Source organism: Fomitopsis serialis (genome assembly GCF_022376445.1).
Source record: "Fomitopsis serialis strain Sig1Antser10 chromosome Unknown B0H18scaffold_1, whole genome shotgun sequence".
Lineage (NCBI taxonomy): Eukaryota > Fungi > Basidiomycota > Agaricomycetes > Polyporales > Fomitopsidaceae > Fomitopsis > Fomitopsis serialis.
Genome location: NW_025954961.1, coordinates 1,132,802 through 1,150,178, shown reverse-complemented (window position 1 = coordinate 1,150,178; position 17,377 = coordinate 1,132,802). Strand labels below are relative to the sequence as shown.

At 54.8% G+C, this 17,377-nt stretch overlaps 9 protein-coding genes across 9 annotated transcripts; 5 read left to right on the top strand and 4 right to left on the bottom strand.

The window, feature by feature from the left end:
* The first annotated feature begins 15 nt into the window (after positions 1-15).
* Positions 16-1,226, top strand: B0H18DRAFT_967209 (histone-fold-containing protein). Its single transcript, XM_048043401.1, has 6 exons — positions 16-230; positions 286-351; positions 412-506; positions 562-630; positions 679-1,125; positions 1,182-1,226. The coding sequence occupies exons 1-5, from the start codon at positions 146-148 to the stop codon at positions 796-798; spliced, it is 435 nt and encodes a 144-aa protein (XP_047901261.1). The 5' UTR covers positions 16-145; the 3' UTR covers positions 799-1,125; positions 1,182-1,226.
* B0H18DRAFT_1205677 (Ribokinase-like protein) lies at positions 953-2,432 on the bottom strand (the record flags this gene model as incomplete). The annotated part of the gene is made up of 8 exons (XM_048036141.1): positions 2,285-2,432; positions 2,182-2,225; positions 1,964-2,128; positions 1,731-1,905; positions 1,607-1,671; positions 1,303-1,541; positions 1,182-1,250; positions 953-1,125 (listed from the first exon to the last, which is right to left on the bottom strand). Exons 1-8 carry the CDS (start codon positions 2,396-2,398, stop codon positions 953-955), a joined length of 1,044 nt encoding a protein of 347 aa, XP_047901260.1. The 5' UTR covers positions 2,399-2,432.
* A 153-nt stretch (positions 2,433-2,585) lies between these two features.
* On the top strand, positions 2,586-3,651 carry B0H18DRAFT_1112597 (uncharacterized protein; the record flags this gene model as incomplete). Its single annotated transcript, XM_048032837.1, has 5 exons — positions 2,586-2,639; positions 2,688-2,769; positions 2,820-2,967; positions 3,044-3,182; positions 3,241-3,651. The coding sequence occupies 5 exons, from the start codon at positions 2,586-2,588 to the stop codon at positions 3,649-3,651; spliced, it is 834 nt and encodes a 277-aa protein (XP_047901259.1).
* A 276-nt stretch (positions 3,652-3,927) lies between these two features.
* On the top strand, positions 3,928-5,756 carry B0H18DRAFT_1081107 (uncharacterized protein; the record flags this gene model as incomplete). Its single annotated transcript, XM_048031337.1, has 7 exons — positions 3,928-4,107; positions 4,164-4,255; positions 4,312-4,399; positions 4,454-4,525; positions 4,590-4,680; positions 4,730-4,916; positions 4,970-5,756. 7 exons carry the CDS (start codon positions 3,928-3,930, stop codon positions 5,754-5,756), a joined length of 1,497 nt encoding a protein of 498 aa, XP_047901258.1.
* A 198-nt stretch (positions 5,757-5,954) lies between these two features.
* Positions 5,955-8,508, bottom strand: B0H18DRAFT_1081106 (uncharacterized protein; the record flags this gene model as incomplete). Its single annotated transcript, XM_048031336.1, has 13 exons — positions 5,955-6,109; positions 6,162-6,246; positions 6,300-6,410; positions 6,468-6,707; positions 6,764-6,937; positions 6,996-7,154; positions 7,215-7,431; positions 7,470-7,662; positions 7,693-7,767; positions 7,827-7,947; positions 8,025-8,123; positions 8,181-8,349; positions 8,405-8,508. 13 exons carry the CDS (start codon positions 8,506-8,508, stop codon positions 5,955-5,957), a joined length of 1,902 nt encoding a protein of 633 aa, XP_047901257.1.
* Positions 8,509-10,069: 1,561 nt separating this feature from the next.
* B0H18DRAFT_967173 (uncharacterized protein) lies at positions 10,070-11,296 on the bottom strand (the record flags this gene model as incomplete). The annotated part of the gene is made up of 8 exons (XM_048043400.1): positions 10,070-10,211; positions 10,291-10,388; positions 10,439-10,526; positions 10,596-10,669; positions 10,760-10,794; positions 10,843-10,921; positions 11,000-11,070; positions 11,290-11,296. 8 exons carry the CDS (start codon positions 11,294-11,296, stop codon positions 10,190-10,192), a joined length of 474 nt encoding a protein of 157 aa, XP_047901256.1. The 3' UTR covers positions 10,070-10,189.
* A 212-nt stretch (positions 11,297-11,508) lies between these two features.
* Positions 11,509-13,295, top strand: B0H18DRAFT_1081104 (uncharacterized protein; the record flags this gene model as incomplete). The annotated part of the gene is made up of 8 exons (XM_048031335.1): positions 11,509-11,745; positions 11,774-11,854; positions 12,315-12,378; positions 12,436-12,630; positions 12,688-12,829; positions 12,879-13,014; positions 13,073-13,222; positions 13,272-13,295. The coding sequence occupies 8 exons, from the start codon at positions 11,509-11,511 to the stop codon at positions 13,293-13,295; spliced, it is 1,029 nt and encodes a 342-aa protein (XP_047901255.1).
* Positions 13,200-15,467, top strand: B0H18DRAFT_967157 (uncharacterized protein). Its single transcript, XM_048043399.1, has 9 exons — positions 13,200-13,441; positions 13,490-13,611; positions 13,659-13,894; positions 13,956-14,125; positions 14,176-14,341; positions 14,395-14,780; positions 14,838-15,107; positions 15,167-15,260; positions 15,311-15,467. The coding sequence occupies exons 3-8, from the start codon at positions 13,659-13,661 to the stop codon at positions 15,220-15,222; spliced, it is 1,284 nt and encodes a 427-aa protein (XP_047901254.1). The 5' UTR covers positions 13,200-13,441; positions 13,490-13,611; the 3' UTR covers positions 15,223-15,260; positions 15,311-15,467.
* Positions 15,468-15,760: 293 nt separating this feature from the next.
* Positions 15,761-16,935, bottom strand: B0H18DRAFT_949775 (uncharacterized protein; the record flags this gene model as incomplete). The annotated part of the gene is made up of 4 exons (XM_048041923.1): positions 15,761-16,018; positions 16,079-16,209; positions 16,238-16,499; positions 16,723-16,935. 4 exons carry the CDS (start codon positions 16,933-16,935, stop codon positions 15,761-15,763), a joined length of 864 nt encoding a protein of 287 aa, XP_047901253.1.
* Positions 16,936-17,377: the final 442 nt, after the last annotated feature.

Below are 17,377 nucleotides of genomic sequence, written 5' to 3'. Positions count from 1 at the left end.
ACTTTCAAAGCCACAGACGACTCTCAGCTCTGAGCTATAAAGTGCCACCCGCGCGTCGGGGGCGGCGCGTTTGTGATTTTCCTCGCCCCCCGGCTCTGCTGCTCGCTTCCCAACCCTACTTGCACGCCCTAGGAAGGCAGAAACTATGTCGGATCGAGAGACGGGCGGCGTGCCCGGGTCGGACGAGGATCTCTCGCTCCCAAAGGCGACGGTGGCCAAAATGATCACAGGCATGAGGTCGTGCTTTCTCCGCGTTCATTGCTGTCCTAAGGACGGTTTCGACAGAGCTTCTACCGTCCGACACCTCGTGTGCTAAAGAGACCAGAGATTTGGTGATTGAGTGTTGTGTAGGTGAAGCGCGCTTTAGTCCCTCGGCCTCGACACCAATTAAACAAATCGTCCATGCTACAGAGTTCATACATCTCATTTCGTCGGAGGCAAATGAGATCTGTGAGAAAGAGTCCAAGAAGACGATAGCACCGGAGCATATCATCTCGGCTCTGAAGGCATGTTTCATTGTATCTTGCTTTGCACTCGTACCGATTGATTGTTCCTCCCCAGCATCTTGGTTTTGAGTCATTCACGACGGAGGTGGAGGATGTATTGAAAGATCATAAACAGCAGCAGAAAGTACGTCCAGATGAGACTCCTCTGCTTCTTTCTGACCTTGCGCGCCAGGACCGGGAGAAGAAGGTCTCCAAGTTGGAGTCGTCCGGTCTAACAGAGGAGGAACTCGCCAGACAGCAGGAAGAACTGTTCGCCGCCAGTCGAGCAAAGTTCCAGTCCGCGCAGCAATGAGTTACTGTATCGTGTAGCATTCTTCTCGTTCTCAGGCTCCCAGAGGGACATTGGACCAGTCGCTGTATACCATGTACGAACATACAATCCGCAGACGTACCCGTATTTGGCCCTGCTGTAATCTCCTCTGAGTTATTGACTTCGTTCTATCTATCTACGTACCCCTCTGCCTGCGCAGACGCTCTTGTAGCTCTCGCAACCGCCTGTGCGGCGAGTCTCCGTTCCATTGCTCGATGGTAACTCCATCTTCTACACGCGTCTCGGTGAGATGAGGTAGCCCTTCTTGCTCTATCGTAAATGATGCTGAGACGGTGCCGTAGAGCGCCGCTGGCACAGATAGGAATTAACAAGGAACGCAACTTCGTACGGCCACAGTCGCGTACCGTCTACAATGTTTCCTCCTGCCAGAGCAAGCCCGGATCCAAGACCACCGAGAAAGCTATTTCCAGCACCTGTACCGGTCTCTAGTCCATTCGACGTTCGCATCTAGTGAGTTCTACACACCTGTGACATCTACCACTCGTTCTGGAGCCTCGGTCTCGCTCCAGAAGGCGGGGATCCATTCACCGCCGCCTTTCCTGGTAGCCACATATGCTCCTAGTGCTCCGCTTCGTATGATGACAGCCCCGTTCCCCTCTGGTCCTACGCCGTGCTCTAGGAAGCGGCGGCAAGCCTCCTCGACGAGCGGCTTCGTAGGCGGACCTGGTATGGACAGGAGGGACATGGCTTCTTCGGCGTTGGGGCTGCACAGAACACGTTGAACAGTCCATGCCGTGTTATGTGTCACTGTCTGTCGCTAAGTCCGTACCTCAACACAGATATTGATGGTAAGACGCCTATCAGAGGCTGCAGCTCTTCGGGTACACATCTATCCTAGCTTCGTGTCGGAGTGTTAGCTGGTCTCGTTGCATGAAAACGTGCATCGAACCCACGGGGATGGGTTCGTAGATAGTGACGGGGTTCCAGTCGCTGCTCTCCTTGACTTCTGAAATGATAGCTGCCGCTCTTGTGGGCGAGCAGATGAAATGCAGCATCTCCGGACGCCTCAGTTTCGTCTCCTGGAGGTTCCGCGGCGTGAGTCTCAGTCGAGGCGTTGTGTACTGGAACCTGTTGGGCAGTCAGTCCCAGTCTGCTAGACGAAGACACACGTATCATAGTCACTTGCCCTCTATGTTCTCCTTTGTATGAGTTGAGTGAGCGTGTTGTGACGCGATCCTTGTGATCTCTAAACAGCCACATGTCTGAGTCGTACACATCTAGCTTCTGTTGGATATGTTCTGGGAAGTCCGTCCCTCTGTCGATAATCATTCCGACTTTGTCTGGGGGTAGCCTAGCGGCGTCGATTACGACTGTGCGGTCTGTCTGCTGGCGAGCCCGACGCACCATATTCTGGCTCCTAGGGCGGCGTACGTACCGCCTCCCCCGATCTATTGAACGAAGGAGGTAAATGATATCAGCCTAAACATCAAGGACGTCTTTCGCTTTCCTGGGCAGGTAGAGTCCGACCAGTGGGTATGTCTTCTTCGTCGTGGAACTGGAACTCGTCTATGATGAACATTCCAAGCGACACAAACACGCGCGCATGGTCCTGTGCCGCCATTGCGGGCAAGGTGGGGGTGCGAGGCAAGTTGTGCGTTCGAGGGCCTGCCCACAGATTAGATCTTCACGATCGGCTCCGATCGCGCCACGATCTCATCTACTAACCCGCACAAGCCGACTCGTCCGCAGGTCGAGGGCGGCAAAGCACATCTCTTGCATCCTGTTCAGCTACTTCATCTGCCGCCCGCATGCATATCTGGGTCGCAACGCTTGACGAAACCATTCCAGATGCCTGGAAAGAGGTGTGTACACTGCTCTCTGGATCTCCACACATGCTCAGTGCAATTCAGGTCTACGAACGAGGGCTCAGACTCGTCGATCCCGCTACGAGAGATCGCCTGAACAAGTTCTACCACAAGCGAGACAGCTTCCGTGAGTGATGCCGTCATGCACGCATGCTGACTCTCCAAGACGTACCGCAGGTGGATTGGTAGGATGCCTGCTACCACGGATGCTATTGAAGGAAAGGGGGGTGCCTCTTGATGAGATGGCCTTCGGGAGGACGCAGTCCGGCAAGCCCTTCATCGCGAGTGTCACAAGCTCGTACTCGCTGACGCTGTTTGCTGACGGGTGATTGCGATATCACTTGAAGGCAGGCAACGCAAAGTATTGATCCTCCAATAGCTTACAATATCACCCACGATAGCGGGGTGGTAGCAATGGCCTGGTCTAGCGCGGAGGACCTTCAGGGACCCCCGGCGTACAGACTCGGGATAGACGTGATGAAAGTGCAACTGCCCGAGCGCGAAACCTTTGCCAATTTCCTGGACGCATTCAGCGACCAAGTAAGCTGTTCCATTCCTCGCCTAGAGCATATTCAATTGACAGCACACCTTCGCGTAGCTCACACCACTGGAACACCGCTCCCTTCTCCCGTCTGCCTCGGAGCCATCCCTCCCCGAGTCGGAAGCCCTTTATCGCTTCTATCTCATCTGGACGTTGAAGGAAGCGTATACAAAGGCTCTGGGCCTAGGACTGGGGTTCGAGTTCAAGCGCATCGAATACGACATCCACGGGGAGACGGTCCGCATCGACGGAGCGTTGACGCGGGAGTGGAAGTTTGTCCGCTTCGAGATACCGCATTGCCTTCGGAGCGGGAGAGAGGATACATACGTCGGGGTAGCAGCTCTGTCGCACAGAGAGCAAGCTCGCCAAGATGAGGACTGCCGGGTGGAATGGCGGGATCCCGGTGCTTGGCTTGACTGCCACGATGCTGTCGAGTTCGTGGAGAGAGCATTGCATGAATTGGCATAAATTATCTGTGTATAATCCACCGCGAAAGTTCTGCTAGGTCCGTGTTACGGTCAGAGGCTCGGCGGGGTTCGCTGTCGTCGGGAGCTCCCAGCGCGATCTCAGGGGGGAGAGGCGAATGACGCACGTGATGCCCACTACGTGCTCAGCGCAGTTGCCGAGGTGCCTGGCTCACTGATACTCTGCCCTCAATCTGCCCACCGGCCTCCCTCTTCACGGCCTCTCTGGTTGCTCGCCGCCCCTTCCTTCTCACCGTCGCAGGCGACGAGCTCCATCACCATGCCTCGCCCTCGCTCTCTCCGCTCCCAGGCGCTGTCCCCCAGGCGAGAGAACTCCCGGCCACCGTCTCCCACATTCTCCGAGGCTACCAATGCTTCCGTTCTCAATTTCGGGCCCGATGGTCCCTCGAAGATTATCACCAGAGCCCACCTGAAGAATAGCATTCAGGGATATGAAGATGTATGTTGCCCTTGCCTGAGTTGCGGATCAGCGAGGTGACATTAGTCCTTTCGCAGTTGCTCACCAAGTGTGCGGCTTATCGCTCTGCACTCATGACGATGTCTCGGGCGACGGCTGGGTTTGCGGATGCCATGGGTTCTTGTGCGGGGTATGTGGTCTTGATACATACCTCAGCGGTGCCCACTTGACGCTCACCCGCGCCAGGTTGAAGGGCCCCACGTACGAATCCGGAACACGAATGCAGGCCGCATCGGGCTTGCACCATCTCATGAGCAACCACTTCCATGTACTTGTGAGTCATCTGGTCGTCCGCACAGTGCAGGGGTACTTATCTGCATCATTCTAGGCGGAGACCCTCGACAAGCAATTCGAGAAGCCACTGCGACAGCATCTCGAGAATTATCGCTCTGTCGTCACTGTAAGATCACTATCCCTCGAAGCGCAAATCCCGTTCTCATTCATGTGTGCTCGCCTATTCTTAGGAACGGTCAAACACGTATGAGAGGGCGCTCCGTGAGAAGAGCAACATCATTCGGGAGACGGAGATGGGAAATCTCAAGAAGAAGGGCCGAAGTAAGCGCATGTCAAGTGTCACGCCGCTCTAAATGAACATGTGTTGCAGACCTGCAAACATTCAGAGAAGCACTGACTATCTTGCAGCGGCAAGTTGACGAGCTAGATGAGCTCAAGGCTCAACATTACGAGGAGATCATCGACCATGAGGAAGAGGTCTGGGATTTTGTGCAAGGCAAGGTCTGCCTGGCAGTTCGATCTACTATGGATGTTTTCGACAGGCTGACGAGCAAAGCGTATGTAACCTGTCTCACTATGACTGCTCTGCGCAGTACTGATAACTGAACAGCTCCGATCCTGTCATTGAGCCAATGCTACAAACCGTCCCGGACCCGTTCGATTCCTACGGTCCTGCCCCAGCCGAAGACCAGATTTTCACCATCCTGCAACCTCTATCTGTAATTGCCAACGCCCCATCGACTTCATCAACGGCCAGTCCTCTGACTGCATCCACGCCCGATCTTGAGGGCAGTGATGGTGGGCCATCAAACAACAGCTCCTGGGCACCGACAACGGGCGGCTTCTTCCCCGATGCCAGCGCTGCGTGGGCAGATGTAGCGTCGCCAGCTACCTCACCACCGCGCTCCCGAACAATATCGACCCCTGTTTCCCCGGCACGCTCCGCCTCCCCTCAAGCCGTAGACGCGACTGTCGGCGCGTCACCACCATCGCATGGGCGGAGGCATTCTTACCCTGCAGCCCCATCTGCCTCGACCTCAGGCCGCAAGTCTGAGTCAAAGCTACGCAGTGTCCTCTCTGTAATCGATGAGAGCCACCCGCGGCCAAACGGCCAAGCAGAGGAACCGCCAGATATGGGGGAGGCTGACTTGCCCGGTAATCGCCCTGCCTCTCCTACGCTCAACGGCAAGGGCAGGGCAGATGCTGATTCGCAATGGGCTACGTTCAGCTTTCCTCATGCATACTCGGCCAGCACCAGTAGTGATGTGACGCCGCGCAACTCGACGTTCATCAGTGGTATCTCACCGTCTGTAACGCCACAAGGCGGTGGGACGCCCCGCGTCGAACGGAGTCGAAGTCCACTATCCGACGATACCGCTATACCCATCACGACGTAATAATTCAGCAGTCATTCTCTTCTATCTAGCTATAGCGCAACCCTGAACCGCGGACTCCTATGCTACGCTTGTCATGATCTACTGTCGGTCTTAACTTAGTGTGCGATGCTTTCGTGCCATGTATAGTACTACTTCGAACTTCACTGGCTATCCAAACTCGGGACGCTTTCGCGAAAAATGTCCTCGAAGTAAACATGCCTACAGTGGTTGGATGCCGTACTCTGCCATAGCGGATCGCTTGACCTTTGCTGGACTTTTGAGTAGCAGGTCAGTTCCGGTGCCAGTCTTGGGGAAGGCAATGACGTCCCGAATTGATTCGGTTTTGCAGAGGATGGCCATCAAACGGTCAAAACCTGCAGGAAGTTAGCTAATCGAGGATAGGTGGAATTGTAACATTCAGCATACCGAAGGCGAACCCGCCATGCGGAGGTGCCCCACATCGCAAAGCATGCAGAAGATGATTAAAGGAAGCCTTCTCATCGTGGTCAAGCTAGGGGTGTGTCATTCAGTTTCAGACGTCGAGGAGACGAGTAAAGTTCTGACCTCCAGGATGTTCTTGAAGACGTACTCCTGCATGACTACATCGTGTATCCTGACGGATCCTCCGCCGATCTCTACTCCATTGAGGACGAGATCGTAATGCTGGCCTCGTACCTGGACAAGTGATGCATGAGCGTAGTGTCCATCATAACAAAGCGGGGCAAGACTGACTGCCTCGATATCCCCTCCATACATCTTTTCGACGTCCTGCCACATCGGCGCCGTGAAAGGATGATGCGAGCTGCTCCATCGTCCATGAGCGAGGAAATCCTTGTCTGCATCTGCGCGAGTGAACAGCGGAAACTCAGTCACCCAGAGGAAGTGAGGCTCTGATGGCATGGTCAGATCCTTGAGGGACTCGGCGAGATTCGCTAGTTCGAGGCGAAGACGGCCGAGGTTAGTGGAGCCGCCCTAAAATATCACCAATTGTCAGCGTCGGCATCAGCAGTGACATTGGTAGACAGCACCTCTGGCTTATGGCGTCGCCTCGCGAGCCACACATGACCGCCTTGATTCAGCCCCAAGTGTGCGTTGACGCTTGTGGCATCCTGTATGGTTCCGGCGCCACTCAGTAGGTCAGAGACTGCTGGAGTTTGATAGAGCCAATTAGAATCAGTGCCGCTGGCGACCTCTGATGCTGACTGGATCGTAAAGGGGTGAATACTTTAGCGTCTCAAGTTTGAAGCACCCATGACATACTATGCTCGGCCCGTTACTCTTGCTGAGTTGCTGTGCGGCGTTGAGGAATGGGTCGTCGCTCCCGTTCGACTTGCGGACGCACAATGCCTCCAGGATCTCTCCGCGTTGATCTAAAGCCTCACGTAGACTAGGAGGTAGGTGAGAGGTGATGTTCTGTATCTAATGATGGATGGCCGAATCATTGTACACGCAGCACAACGCTGAAAGGCAAATACTCACCTCCAGACCGAAGCGTAGATCAGGCTTGTCTGAACCGTAGCGAGTCATAGCTTCATCGTAGGTCATGACCCTGAAGTGTTTCGGTAACTCGACGTCCTCCATCTTCGCCCATACTCTCTGAACCACTTTCTCAACAATGTTACGAACCTCGGCGCCGCCAATGCGCCACTGGCTGGAGTATTGAGGGCAATTCGATCGGCCGCCTCGATTGTGGCACCTCCCCCCGGATCCGCGTTCTCGCCCCAGCTGACCCACGCCATCTCGAGATCGACCTGTGTGAACTCCGGTTGTCGATCTTTCCTACCATCTTCGTCTCGGAAGCACTTCGCGAGTTGGTAGTAGCGATCGACTGCCCCCGACGCGATGAGCAGCTGCTTTGGTTGCTGAGGCGACTGGGTGAGGGCATAGAACAGCGGTTGCTTTGAACCCTCATTGCCGTCGTAATGTCCTGGAGTCGATGTCCGCGCCGCCGAAAGACGGGTAGGCACGAGGAATTCACGCGCACCCTCCGGTGTAGAACGAAGCAAAGTTGGCGTCTCGACCTCTGTGAAGCCTGTGCACCAACAATTGGGTCAGACTTACACACCACGTAGACATGGAAAACCTATTGACCTTGTTCATGAAAGACAGTTCTGATAGTATGTGCCACTTCGCTGCGCTTCTTGATGTTCTCTGCAAGCGCAGGGCGTCGAAGGTCAAGGTAGCGGTATTGTAGCCGCATGTGCTCGCTCGCCTGTAGAGTACATGGTTAAGAGGATGGCTAGATATGAAAAGAATGAACTGTGTATTCCACTGGCGAAGTATGCGTACCATGTTGTGCTCGTCGAGCGGGTCGAAAGGTAGGGAGCGGTCTGCCGGGTTCAGCAGGATCACAGAGTTCACCAAGACTTCCACGCTTCCTCCAGGAACCTAAATCAGATGGTCCTAAACTATACACAATTCATTGGCAGCTGTAACAACTCGTACTGGTCGTCTTTGATGCTGTGGTCGCATCCTCGCTGTACCCTGCACAAGCACAGTAGAGTTCGGGGCGATACTACGCATCTTCGAGAGCGCTTCGCTCTCAGTGACGACCAACTGTATGGTGCCATGAGAGTCTCTGAACTTGAAGAAGGAGAGCGCCTTGCCGCCTTTTCTAGAGTGAACTCGGCCTTAGGCTCTGACAGTGTACATCCAACAGAATGACATACCTTTCGGACATCAGCCATCCAGCAAGTGAGACATTTTCGTCCGCAACTCCCGGTGTCAATGACAGACTGTTATGTGTAGGCCTGGGGTATGGTGCTTGTGCCATTATGAGCAAGCTGTGAACACCGCAGGTACATGAAATACGCACAACATTTCGCGCGTAATTCAGGTCTGTGTTCGCTCTCATTCAACGAGGATGCTTCTGAAGCAGTTCCAATCGCTCTACAGCCAATGGATGGAACATATCGACCACAAGGGATGCGTGAACAAGCAGGGAAGAGGGCCTGTCTTAGCAGACGAACAGATCCCAGTTTTGCAGCATTCATCAGACGACGCAAGATGCCGACGCCCCGTCACAACAGCGCCGACGCAGTGTGGTTGCGAAGTTGTTGGTCAGACAGCACCGGCGAGTTACTAGCCAGACGATGAACCTTCAGCAAGTCTTCAGTACTCCAGTGGGAGTGACTGGCATGCCCAGCGCGACTGGCGATCGCGAGTCTGTAGCATATTCACGACCACGTGATCGGTGTATGCGCGTCGCGTTCAATTCGAGTCCTGACTCGGGATCTTCGAGTACCCAGATCACTGGCATCCCTACATTCATGTAGCGCTGAGAATATACTTACGAGTTGCAGATACATAAATGATAGCTTCGCAGAGTAGTCTCGTAAGTAGCAAGACTGTTTCTCAGGCTGGGCCCTCTTTTGTTTGTGACAATGCAACGACGGCCATCTCTGTCACCACAGGAGAACAGAATCTGTCTAGGAGAGATTGGTCCAAAAAATCCAAGAATACAACGTTGAAATTTGATTCGTTGCATCTTCGCATCTGCGCTCCGCCTCATGCGCTCCACGTCTTCCACTCGCTGCCCTCGGGCGGCTTGACCTCGCCCTCGCCCTTCAACCCGACTTCGTCCCGGTTTGCGCTGAGCGTCGTGCCGCCGCTCTCCTGGTGGCTTCAACTGCCATCTCGGTGTGGTGGACAGTCTCACTGAAGAGCGGAGCTTCAATGATTGCACTAGGAGTATTTTTGGATCTTGATAATCATGGATAGAGCTTCTCGTAATTAGGAAGGAACTCATCGTTTTCTTCGCCATCGCCGGTGTTTTTGCCAGTTTCCTTATCCTTCGTTGCCAATGCGTTGAAGAGGCGGTAAAACGCCCCACTCTTGAAATATCCAACGTCAGCAATCTGCGCTTCGGGTCGATCCTCGTGCGATTCCGGTTCCCATAGAGGATGGCCATACCCGAGCTTGAAGAGCTCTTGAGCATACACATCGGACGGAGGGATGGCAGCACTCATGTCGACCGCAATGCCGGATGAAGGTTGATGGGGCAGACAGTATATCCTGCATCTTATACAGTGGTAACGGCAACGTCAGGCCACCGAATAGAACATCCCGTGGGAGTTGCTGGTCTCCCCCTAAATGCGACATTGTTGATCAAGAGGACGGTACCTAGTACTAGTAGCAGTAGTAGTAGGGGGAATTGCATCATGATGTGCAGCGAAGGATACTCTACGATCATTGAAAAAGGTCTCCTTGATTTGATACAAGAGGGTCCGAAGGACATCCCCGCGTATGGAGTCTACTGCCGCCGCAATGTTGAGAATAGCGTTCCTGACTGCTGTACAGCACTGTTTTGCTGTGCAAGCTGGCGGGACAAGACATACAGCCTACGGGATACAACAGCTCATCGCTCAGCACCCGATGCATTAAATTATACGATAGCGACTATACATATAACGGGAACAAGAGGAAACCTATGGACAGCTGCCCTTTTGAAGCTCTCAGAAACCACGCCCCCGTCCTCTGCGATATTGTCACGGAAATTTCCAGGATACAGTACATGACGAAACTCACCTGCCGCGTGCTCTGTATGGGGCATAACCGAAGAACCCCCCGATAGCCACCACGGTAGCCACCACGGTAGCCCCCGCGACCCCGACCACGGTTGAAGCCTGGGATGTTTGTGCGTTTTGTCGTTACCTGTGATAGTGTGTCAAAGCAGTGTCGGACCACTAGTAGGTTTTACTCACTTTGATCAACCGACCGCGGAAAAGGGAATTGTCCATGGCCAACGCGGCCTCCACATGGCTATCCTCAGCAAATTCGACATAAGCAAAGCTATGCATGGCAAGTACGGCAATTTGAGCATGACCCAAGAGATATAGCATGATGAAAACGGCCACGCACCCTTTTGGATGGCCAGTGAACTTGTCGCAGAGAATAGTAACTCGGTTGATGACGCCACATGCTTGGAAATGTGCCTGTATTCCTCTGGCGTGGCGGAGTAGTCAACCTGGAATGCAAAATGGTCAGATTGCACAAATGGGCATCAAATGCTTTCGATGACGAACATTGCCAACGAAAACACTCCTGGATCGGCCGCGGCCTTGTCATCCTCGGTTCCATTGGCACGCTCGTGTCGGCGGCCTCTGACGACGCCGCTCAGCATTCTCTGCTGCAGCCTGAAGCTCCCTGAGTTTGTTCGCTTCCCTCTCCATTTCTTCTACCCGCTGCTTCATGAGCAGATTTCCTAGTGCGATCATGGGATAGTGTGGATATGGCGCTCAAAAACGCAGTTAAGACGGGCGCACCTTGGATTCCTCCTCCTCGCCATCGTCGATGATTTGGTCGGCTGTGGCGGCCGGCGTGGACTCTGCGACGTCTGTCATTCTGAAACGGTAGTGAGTGGCCCAACGAGAGGTATTTCGCGTGCAGACCCGGTCAGCCTGAACTTCCCACCGTACACTGCGTGCGGTACTTAGCCTGGGTGACGATTTCCAAGCGCCGAGCGGCTCTGTCCCGCACGCAGCTCACGTGCGATTACGTACGTGGTAAATACTGGATCTCGATCGCGTCTTGCTCTCAACTGCCATTTAACGACATGTCATGCACAGGCCGCTCGGACCAGCTCGGAGTCCTCTAGTGCTGCCAGTACACACCGGGCAGCTCACCGTCACGGCGTGTACAGTCAGATCTGCCAGATCTACTTTCCTCCGGATGGGCGTTCACGGTGATACGTCCGGTCCTTGTGTGCTGCCAGCCTGAGATATAAAGGCGTTCAGCTGCTGTGGTCATCATCTTGACTTTACGCACGTCGACCATGGCCCACCTGCCAACCCTGTCAACCCGCGGTGCCCTTCCCGCGACCGGCGACGCTCGGCCATGTCGCGCATCACGTTGGTTTCTGTGGACTGGGAGCCATGGGCTACTTCATGGCGCGCAACCTTGCAAAGACCCGCTCACGCACGCTGCACCGAGCCCACTCAAGGTCTACAATCGATCGGTGGGCAAGTGTGAGCAGCTGCAGAAGGAGCTCGGCGCGGACAAGGTCCAGATCGTAACCTCTCCGGGAGAGCTCATCAGAGTGCGACATCATCTTCACCAGTCTCGCGAACGACGCGGTTGTGAAGGGCGTGTACGAACAATACGCGCAGCGCTCAAGGTGCGTGCGATCGTCTCGGTAGTCCATGTTGTGCTCCCAAGACGCGCACGTGCAGTCCTACCAGTACGGACGGACCTCCTGTCAAAACTCTTCGTTTGACGTGCACTTTGCAGCATACAGATGCGATCTGCAGAGGTGACCAATCTAGCTGCCCGCCTCTGGATCTTCGGCCTTCGCTGTCGAGTGCAGTTGGGCACTCGAGGTGTTGCTTTGAAACCCCGTGGTGGAAGCCGCAGTTTAGGACAAATCCATCCCTCGTCTATCGAGTAAAGTCAGCAGTCCAACATGTTGCGTTCAGTCCTATCCATCCATGACAAGATTTAGTGAGATTGGTCATGCCACCAACGTAGTGTAGCTGTGCAGTGAAGTTGACTGCCAGAGCTCCGTTGTACTCTTTCGTGGGGAGCGCGCTATGGCCTCCATGACATGTGTCTTTACCCGCCGACAACTCATACATGACCTAGGCCAAGCCGCCAACAAAGAAGAAGATTATTGTAGAGATGAGCACTGTCTACCCTTCCCTGGTTGGTGAGTACATCTCCTGAACGTCGACCATGTCCACCGGCTCACGACGCTGCAGGCGAGCTGGATACTTCCTAAGTGGGATTCCCCACACCCACCTACTCTCCGGACCTGTCTTCGGTCCCCCAGCCGCCGCTGATGCGGGCGATCTCGTGTGCGTCCTTGCGGGCGAATACCAGGCGAAGCAGGAGGTTGCGTATGTCCTAGTCCCCGGTGTGGGTAAGAAGGCGATGGACTTGGGCGGCAACCTCGAGAAAGGTATGTCTTCGCTGTCGCAACCTCTGAGTCAGTCTGCCGATCCTGATGTGCGTCCAGCCCCAACTTTCAAGCTCATCGGAAACTCGATGATCCTCGGGTCGCTCGAGATCCTCGCAGAAGCGTTCACGCTCTCGGAGAAGACAGGCATAGGCTCTGCGACGACGTACGAACTGATCAAGGATCTCTTCCCGGCGCCATCGTATGTTCCGTCTCGTAGGATTGCGTGGCATTATTGACTAGTTCAATAGCTTCATCAACTACGGCAACAGGATGGCAACCGATTCCCTTGATGGACAGCATGGCTTTGCAGTTGACGGTGGTTTGAAGGACGCCAGTCACATGCGTAGACTCTTGACGGAGTACAACTCACCCATGCCAATGATCGTAAGTTTGCGACTTTGGGACCTACAGCGGCTACTCAACATCACACGTTGCTCTGTAGGACGCCGCCCACAATTACCGCCTCACAGCGCGGGCTATCCACCAGGAACAGAAGAAGCGTGGGGAGCAAGAGTTTGACATTCTAGACTGGAGTGGGCTGGTCGCTGGTACCAGGGTTGCGGCAGGCATGGACGCCTTCAGCAGTGCTCAGGTACGTGCTTCCTCGGACACAAGTGAGCGCCTAACAATGGATCGTACAGTCTGCGAAAGTCGTCAAGGAGTAATCCAAGACGCCGATTGTCTCAAGGCGTTGTATCTCAGCTGCCGATCTTTATGAAGAACGTTTCCCTAGTTCTGGAGGGACGCGTTTCTGACTATCTTGACTGTACCACTGGACTCAAGTTGTATGCTGAAATGGTGACTTTGCTGTGTTTATACACTCACTCCCTTCCGGCGCAGCCTGGCATAGTCACAGGTATGTGGCAGTTGCCAGGCAGAGTGCGCCCCGTACGGCGGAGACATCCAGACGGCCATCGAATATGGTTGGATAACCTTATGCAACGTCGACAGACTACTCAGTGTGGACCAGCTCAACGGCCTGTATGAGACTAACTTGGACCTAGGAATTACTTTCCATCAGTCTGGATATGGTACGATCACGTGCTATCGACGCGACGGAACCGCGAACTGTGGTGCTTCGGTCGCACGCGACGGCAACGCGCTGCCAACCCTTCTGCCAAACCATCGACTGCGATCTCTCTATCAGACCATCTCACCCTCTTGCTGCCATCCGACTACAAGACATAGTCATGAACAAGCGACAGGGTGGGGAACGAATAATGGGTTTGGGGGGAGGTCTAGTCTCTCAAGAGTCGCAGAGGAAGTGGGTCCCGCGACGATGCTCGCGGTACCTGTTATTCACTGGTCATGTCACTTCGACATAGCTTGAAGATTGCGGAAGATCTGTGTCAGAAGAGGAAACCCAAGCAGGCCCTACCATATCTTGTCAAGGCGATGGAAGATCCCAACAACCTCGACGCAGATGTGCAATTCAGCTTCCTTCAGCCCAACCTCAACATGTCTATAAAAGTCCTGGAAGACGCCGAGCGGAAAGGTTTGTGACTGAGGCCACTGTTGGGACTAGTCAGCTCACAGCTGCACCAGGACGCGCAACCCTACAGAGCATCTTCGGCCCGCGTGTCTTCGACGACGACTCGGACGGGGACGAAGTAGGGCGCTTCTGGACACTCATCGAGACTAGGCCATACATGCGCGTGCTCCAAGCAATTGTGAGAATCGCCTTCGAGAAAGGTGACTACAACAAGTCGGCGTGCGTCGTAAGCTCCTACTGTCACTATTCTCGGTTGAAAGACGTGTGAGCAGGAACACCATGATCGAAATGTTGCGCCTCTGTCCCGGAGACAACATGGGTCAAAGGCAATGGCTGGGGTCCGTTCTACTTCAAGCTGGTCGCAACAAAGAGGCGCTCTCTTTTGCGCAGGCATGGTTGCAGCCCCGGATCCGGGAGACAGGCGAGGCTCCTCCTCGCGGCGGCTGCGCATTCAAGGCGCCCTCGCCAGACCCGATTCCTCAGGCAGAGTTCGAGAAAATGTCGGACTATTGCGATGGCGATTTGCTTTACACAGGCGCCCTGGCTGCCTTCAAGATCTGGGGCAGCGAGTCCCTGCTGGCGCGTCAATACCTGCGACTCGGCGCGAAGAACAACTTCAGCATCCTAATGAGGATCTTGGGAAAAGTCACGCGTCCTCGTACGTACACACCATACGTGTACATCATGGATCGCTTACGTCCCGCGAATACCGCAGATGCCTTGAACAACTTGCCCCGAACCCCTAATGGCCCCGAACAGGCGCACGACTACTTGTGGCTAACGCAGAACCTCTGGGAGAAACCGGATGTCTGGGCTTGGGCAGATGGCGACGAAGCAAAGGCTTATGTTCGCAAGACGTGCTCGCGAGCGGGTTGTGAACAACGTGAAGAGCGTTCAGTGCAGTTCAAGCGATGCAGCGCATGCAAACGGGTGTCGTACTGCTCTCCGCAATGCCAGAAGAGTGATTGGAAGGCACACAAGCCAGGTTTGGCTTACGTATTCGACTGTTGTCTTTCCCGTCGTTCTGACTGGCTCGACATGTAGCCTGCAAAGACTATCTGGAAACGAAGGAGATGACGCGTGCCATGATGCAGGGGTAAGTACGCCAAATCAAAAGCCCCGGGGAAAGGATGAGAACGTGGGTACTCGACAGTCGTGTCCGGTCAACTGTTTCTAATCTGAAGTCAGATCCGTCTATGTTGATCTCGGAGACCGAGTTGAAATCATACATTGCTTACGATTGTCTTTGCTATCGAGTTCATTGCTTGCTGTGGAACGTACTGTGTCATGTATTATGCTGGATCTGGTTTTGCGGACCAAGCCGGAATGGTATGTTTGTATGAGTATCAGGATGCTAAGAAATGGACATGTCGTTTGCGAGTGGTATAATACATTGATCAAGACAGGCACCGGGCATAGAGGTAGGTATATCGTATACGGAAGGGCAAGAGCAACTAAAGACGCGAGCAGAGCAAATAATGGAGTAAGACGACGAATACAAGGGTGGATAAGTTAGGTGACAAACGCGAAACTGCGGATGCGAAACAGGCGAAGCGCATGAGTAAGGAACCGTCCGGGTATAGGTATGGATTCCCAGGTATAAGTCGAGAAGATGCTCTCGGCCTGCTCTTTTACGGTCTAGTACGACCAGTCGAAATAGGCATCGCCAAATTCAAGGCTGTGGGTCGTGTCCTCCATGTCGAATCCTGCAGGCACTTCCAGGGCGCGGGGTGTCACAGGTGGAGAGATCCACTCCTTCGCAATACACTGATCGCCCACCCTAGAATCCGAGGGACTGGTGGACTTCGGGCGTGCTTCCCAATGCATTCCTGAGAGCTCGAAGACGGACAGAGCGGCTAAGGACGAGAGGGTGTCGGAGATGCGAGTGTATAATGTCTGAGAAGAGAAGCGCAGACAATGAGCCCAGAACCGTGATCAGATGGTTATCACACGTACCATGTCCGGTGCCTCCCAGAACGCACTCATCGTCATGAGCCTCAAGTACTCCACGTCCGGATAGGCCATCGCCAGCGCCTCCAGCAATTCAGCGGTGGGGCGCTGGTGATCGCGCTGAACACCCGCAACGTCTTCCGCACATCGACATGGCCCTCGCACAGAAGCTTCGGTACCGTATATGGGAAGGAAATAGACTCTGAATTGAGTTCCCCCACATCCGGAGGCCCGTGGGCTGGGGTATGTCCTCGATTCTCAGGTCACCGGTGAGATGAATTGTCGACAGGGGGCGCGAAGCAAGGGCGGGGAGGAGTGCCGCTGGACCGGTGTACGAGTCTAGCAGGGGCACGTGGGTGGCTGGAAGGACCTGGGTGTCCAGTCGCGGGGATTCTGCGATCTGAGCGAACGCAAAGACGGCGTCTGCCTGAGGAAGGCGGAGACATGCGCGTCTAGCGGGAAGGAGCAGGAAAGGTGCGCAAGGTCGGATAGCGGCTGGTCGTATACGGGGAGGATCCAGCTCGCACCTGCGTCTACCAGCACCACCAGCGATGAGAGCGTGGCATTTGGCAAAGGGCTAATCGCAGTTGCGAGTAAAACGCGCGTAAGACGGGGTAGGAATCGTCTAGGGTGATAGAGAACTCGTGTACCAGTCCCGCAAGATCTGGACGACTGGCCAGCGTATGCACGAGGGGCAAATTCCGAGCGTATTGAGAGACGGAGATGGAGCGGTATAGAGCACGCGTCGCACTGGGGCTGACGAACGTGCAAGTGAGTGCGAGCTTTGCCAGAGTCGACGGGCAAGCTGCCAGTGGTTCGCAGACAGCGTCAAGCAGTTCGACGGGCAGCGACGTGAGAGACATGCTGGCGGACGTGTAGGACGCGGAAAAGGGCGATGGCTTAAGAGGAGTGGTATAAATGTCGCGAAGGAGCTAAAGCGGAAGGCCGATGATCATGAAATATAGGGTTGGCGGTCGATCCTGGGTGCAATAAACAAGATGAGATTGGTCGATGGAAGCGTCTAGGCAGACGCGATCAGGCGTAGTCGCGGAAGGAGTTGGGGGCCAGGTTTTGCGTGCGTGCTGCGAAGACAGGCTAGCGGGTGGTCAGCGCGTGCAGCGGCGGCGGGGGAGGGCGAGAGCGAGCTCGATGTGGACGACGGCGTGGACAGCCTACAGCCTTTATATGGGCGGTGCACAACCGCGCAAATGTCCTCGCACTGTGCACGTGACCGCGGGCGTCTCAGACGCGCCGCGATGTCTTCGACTCCACTCCGTTCCCCTCCCATGCGCTCGTCCCTCTCTT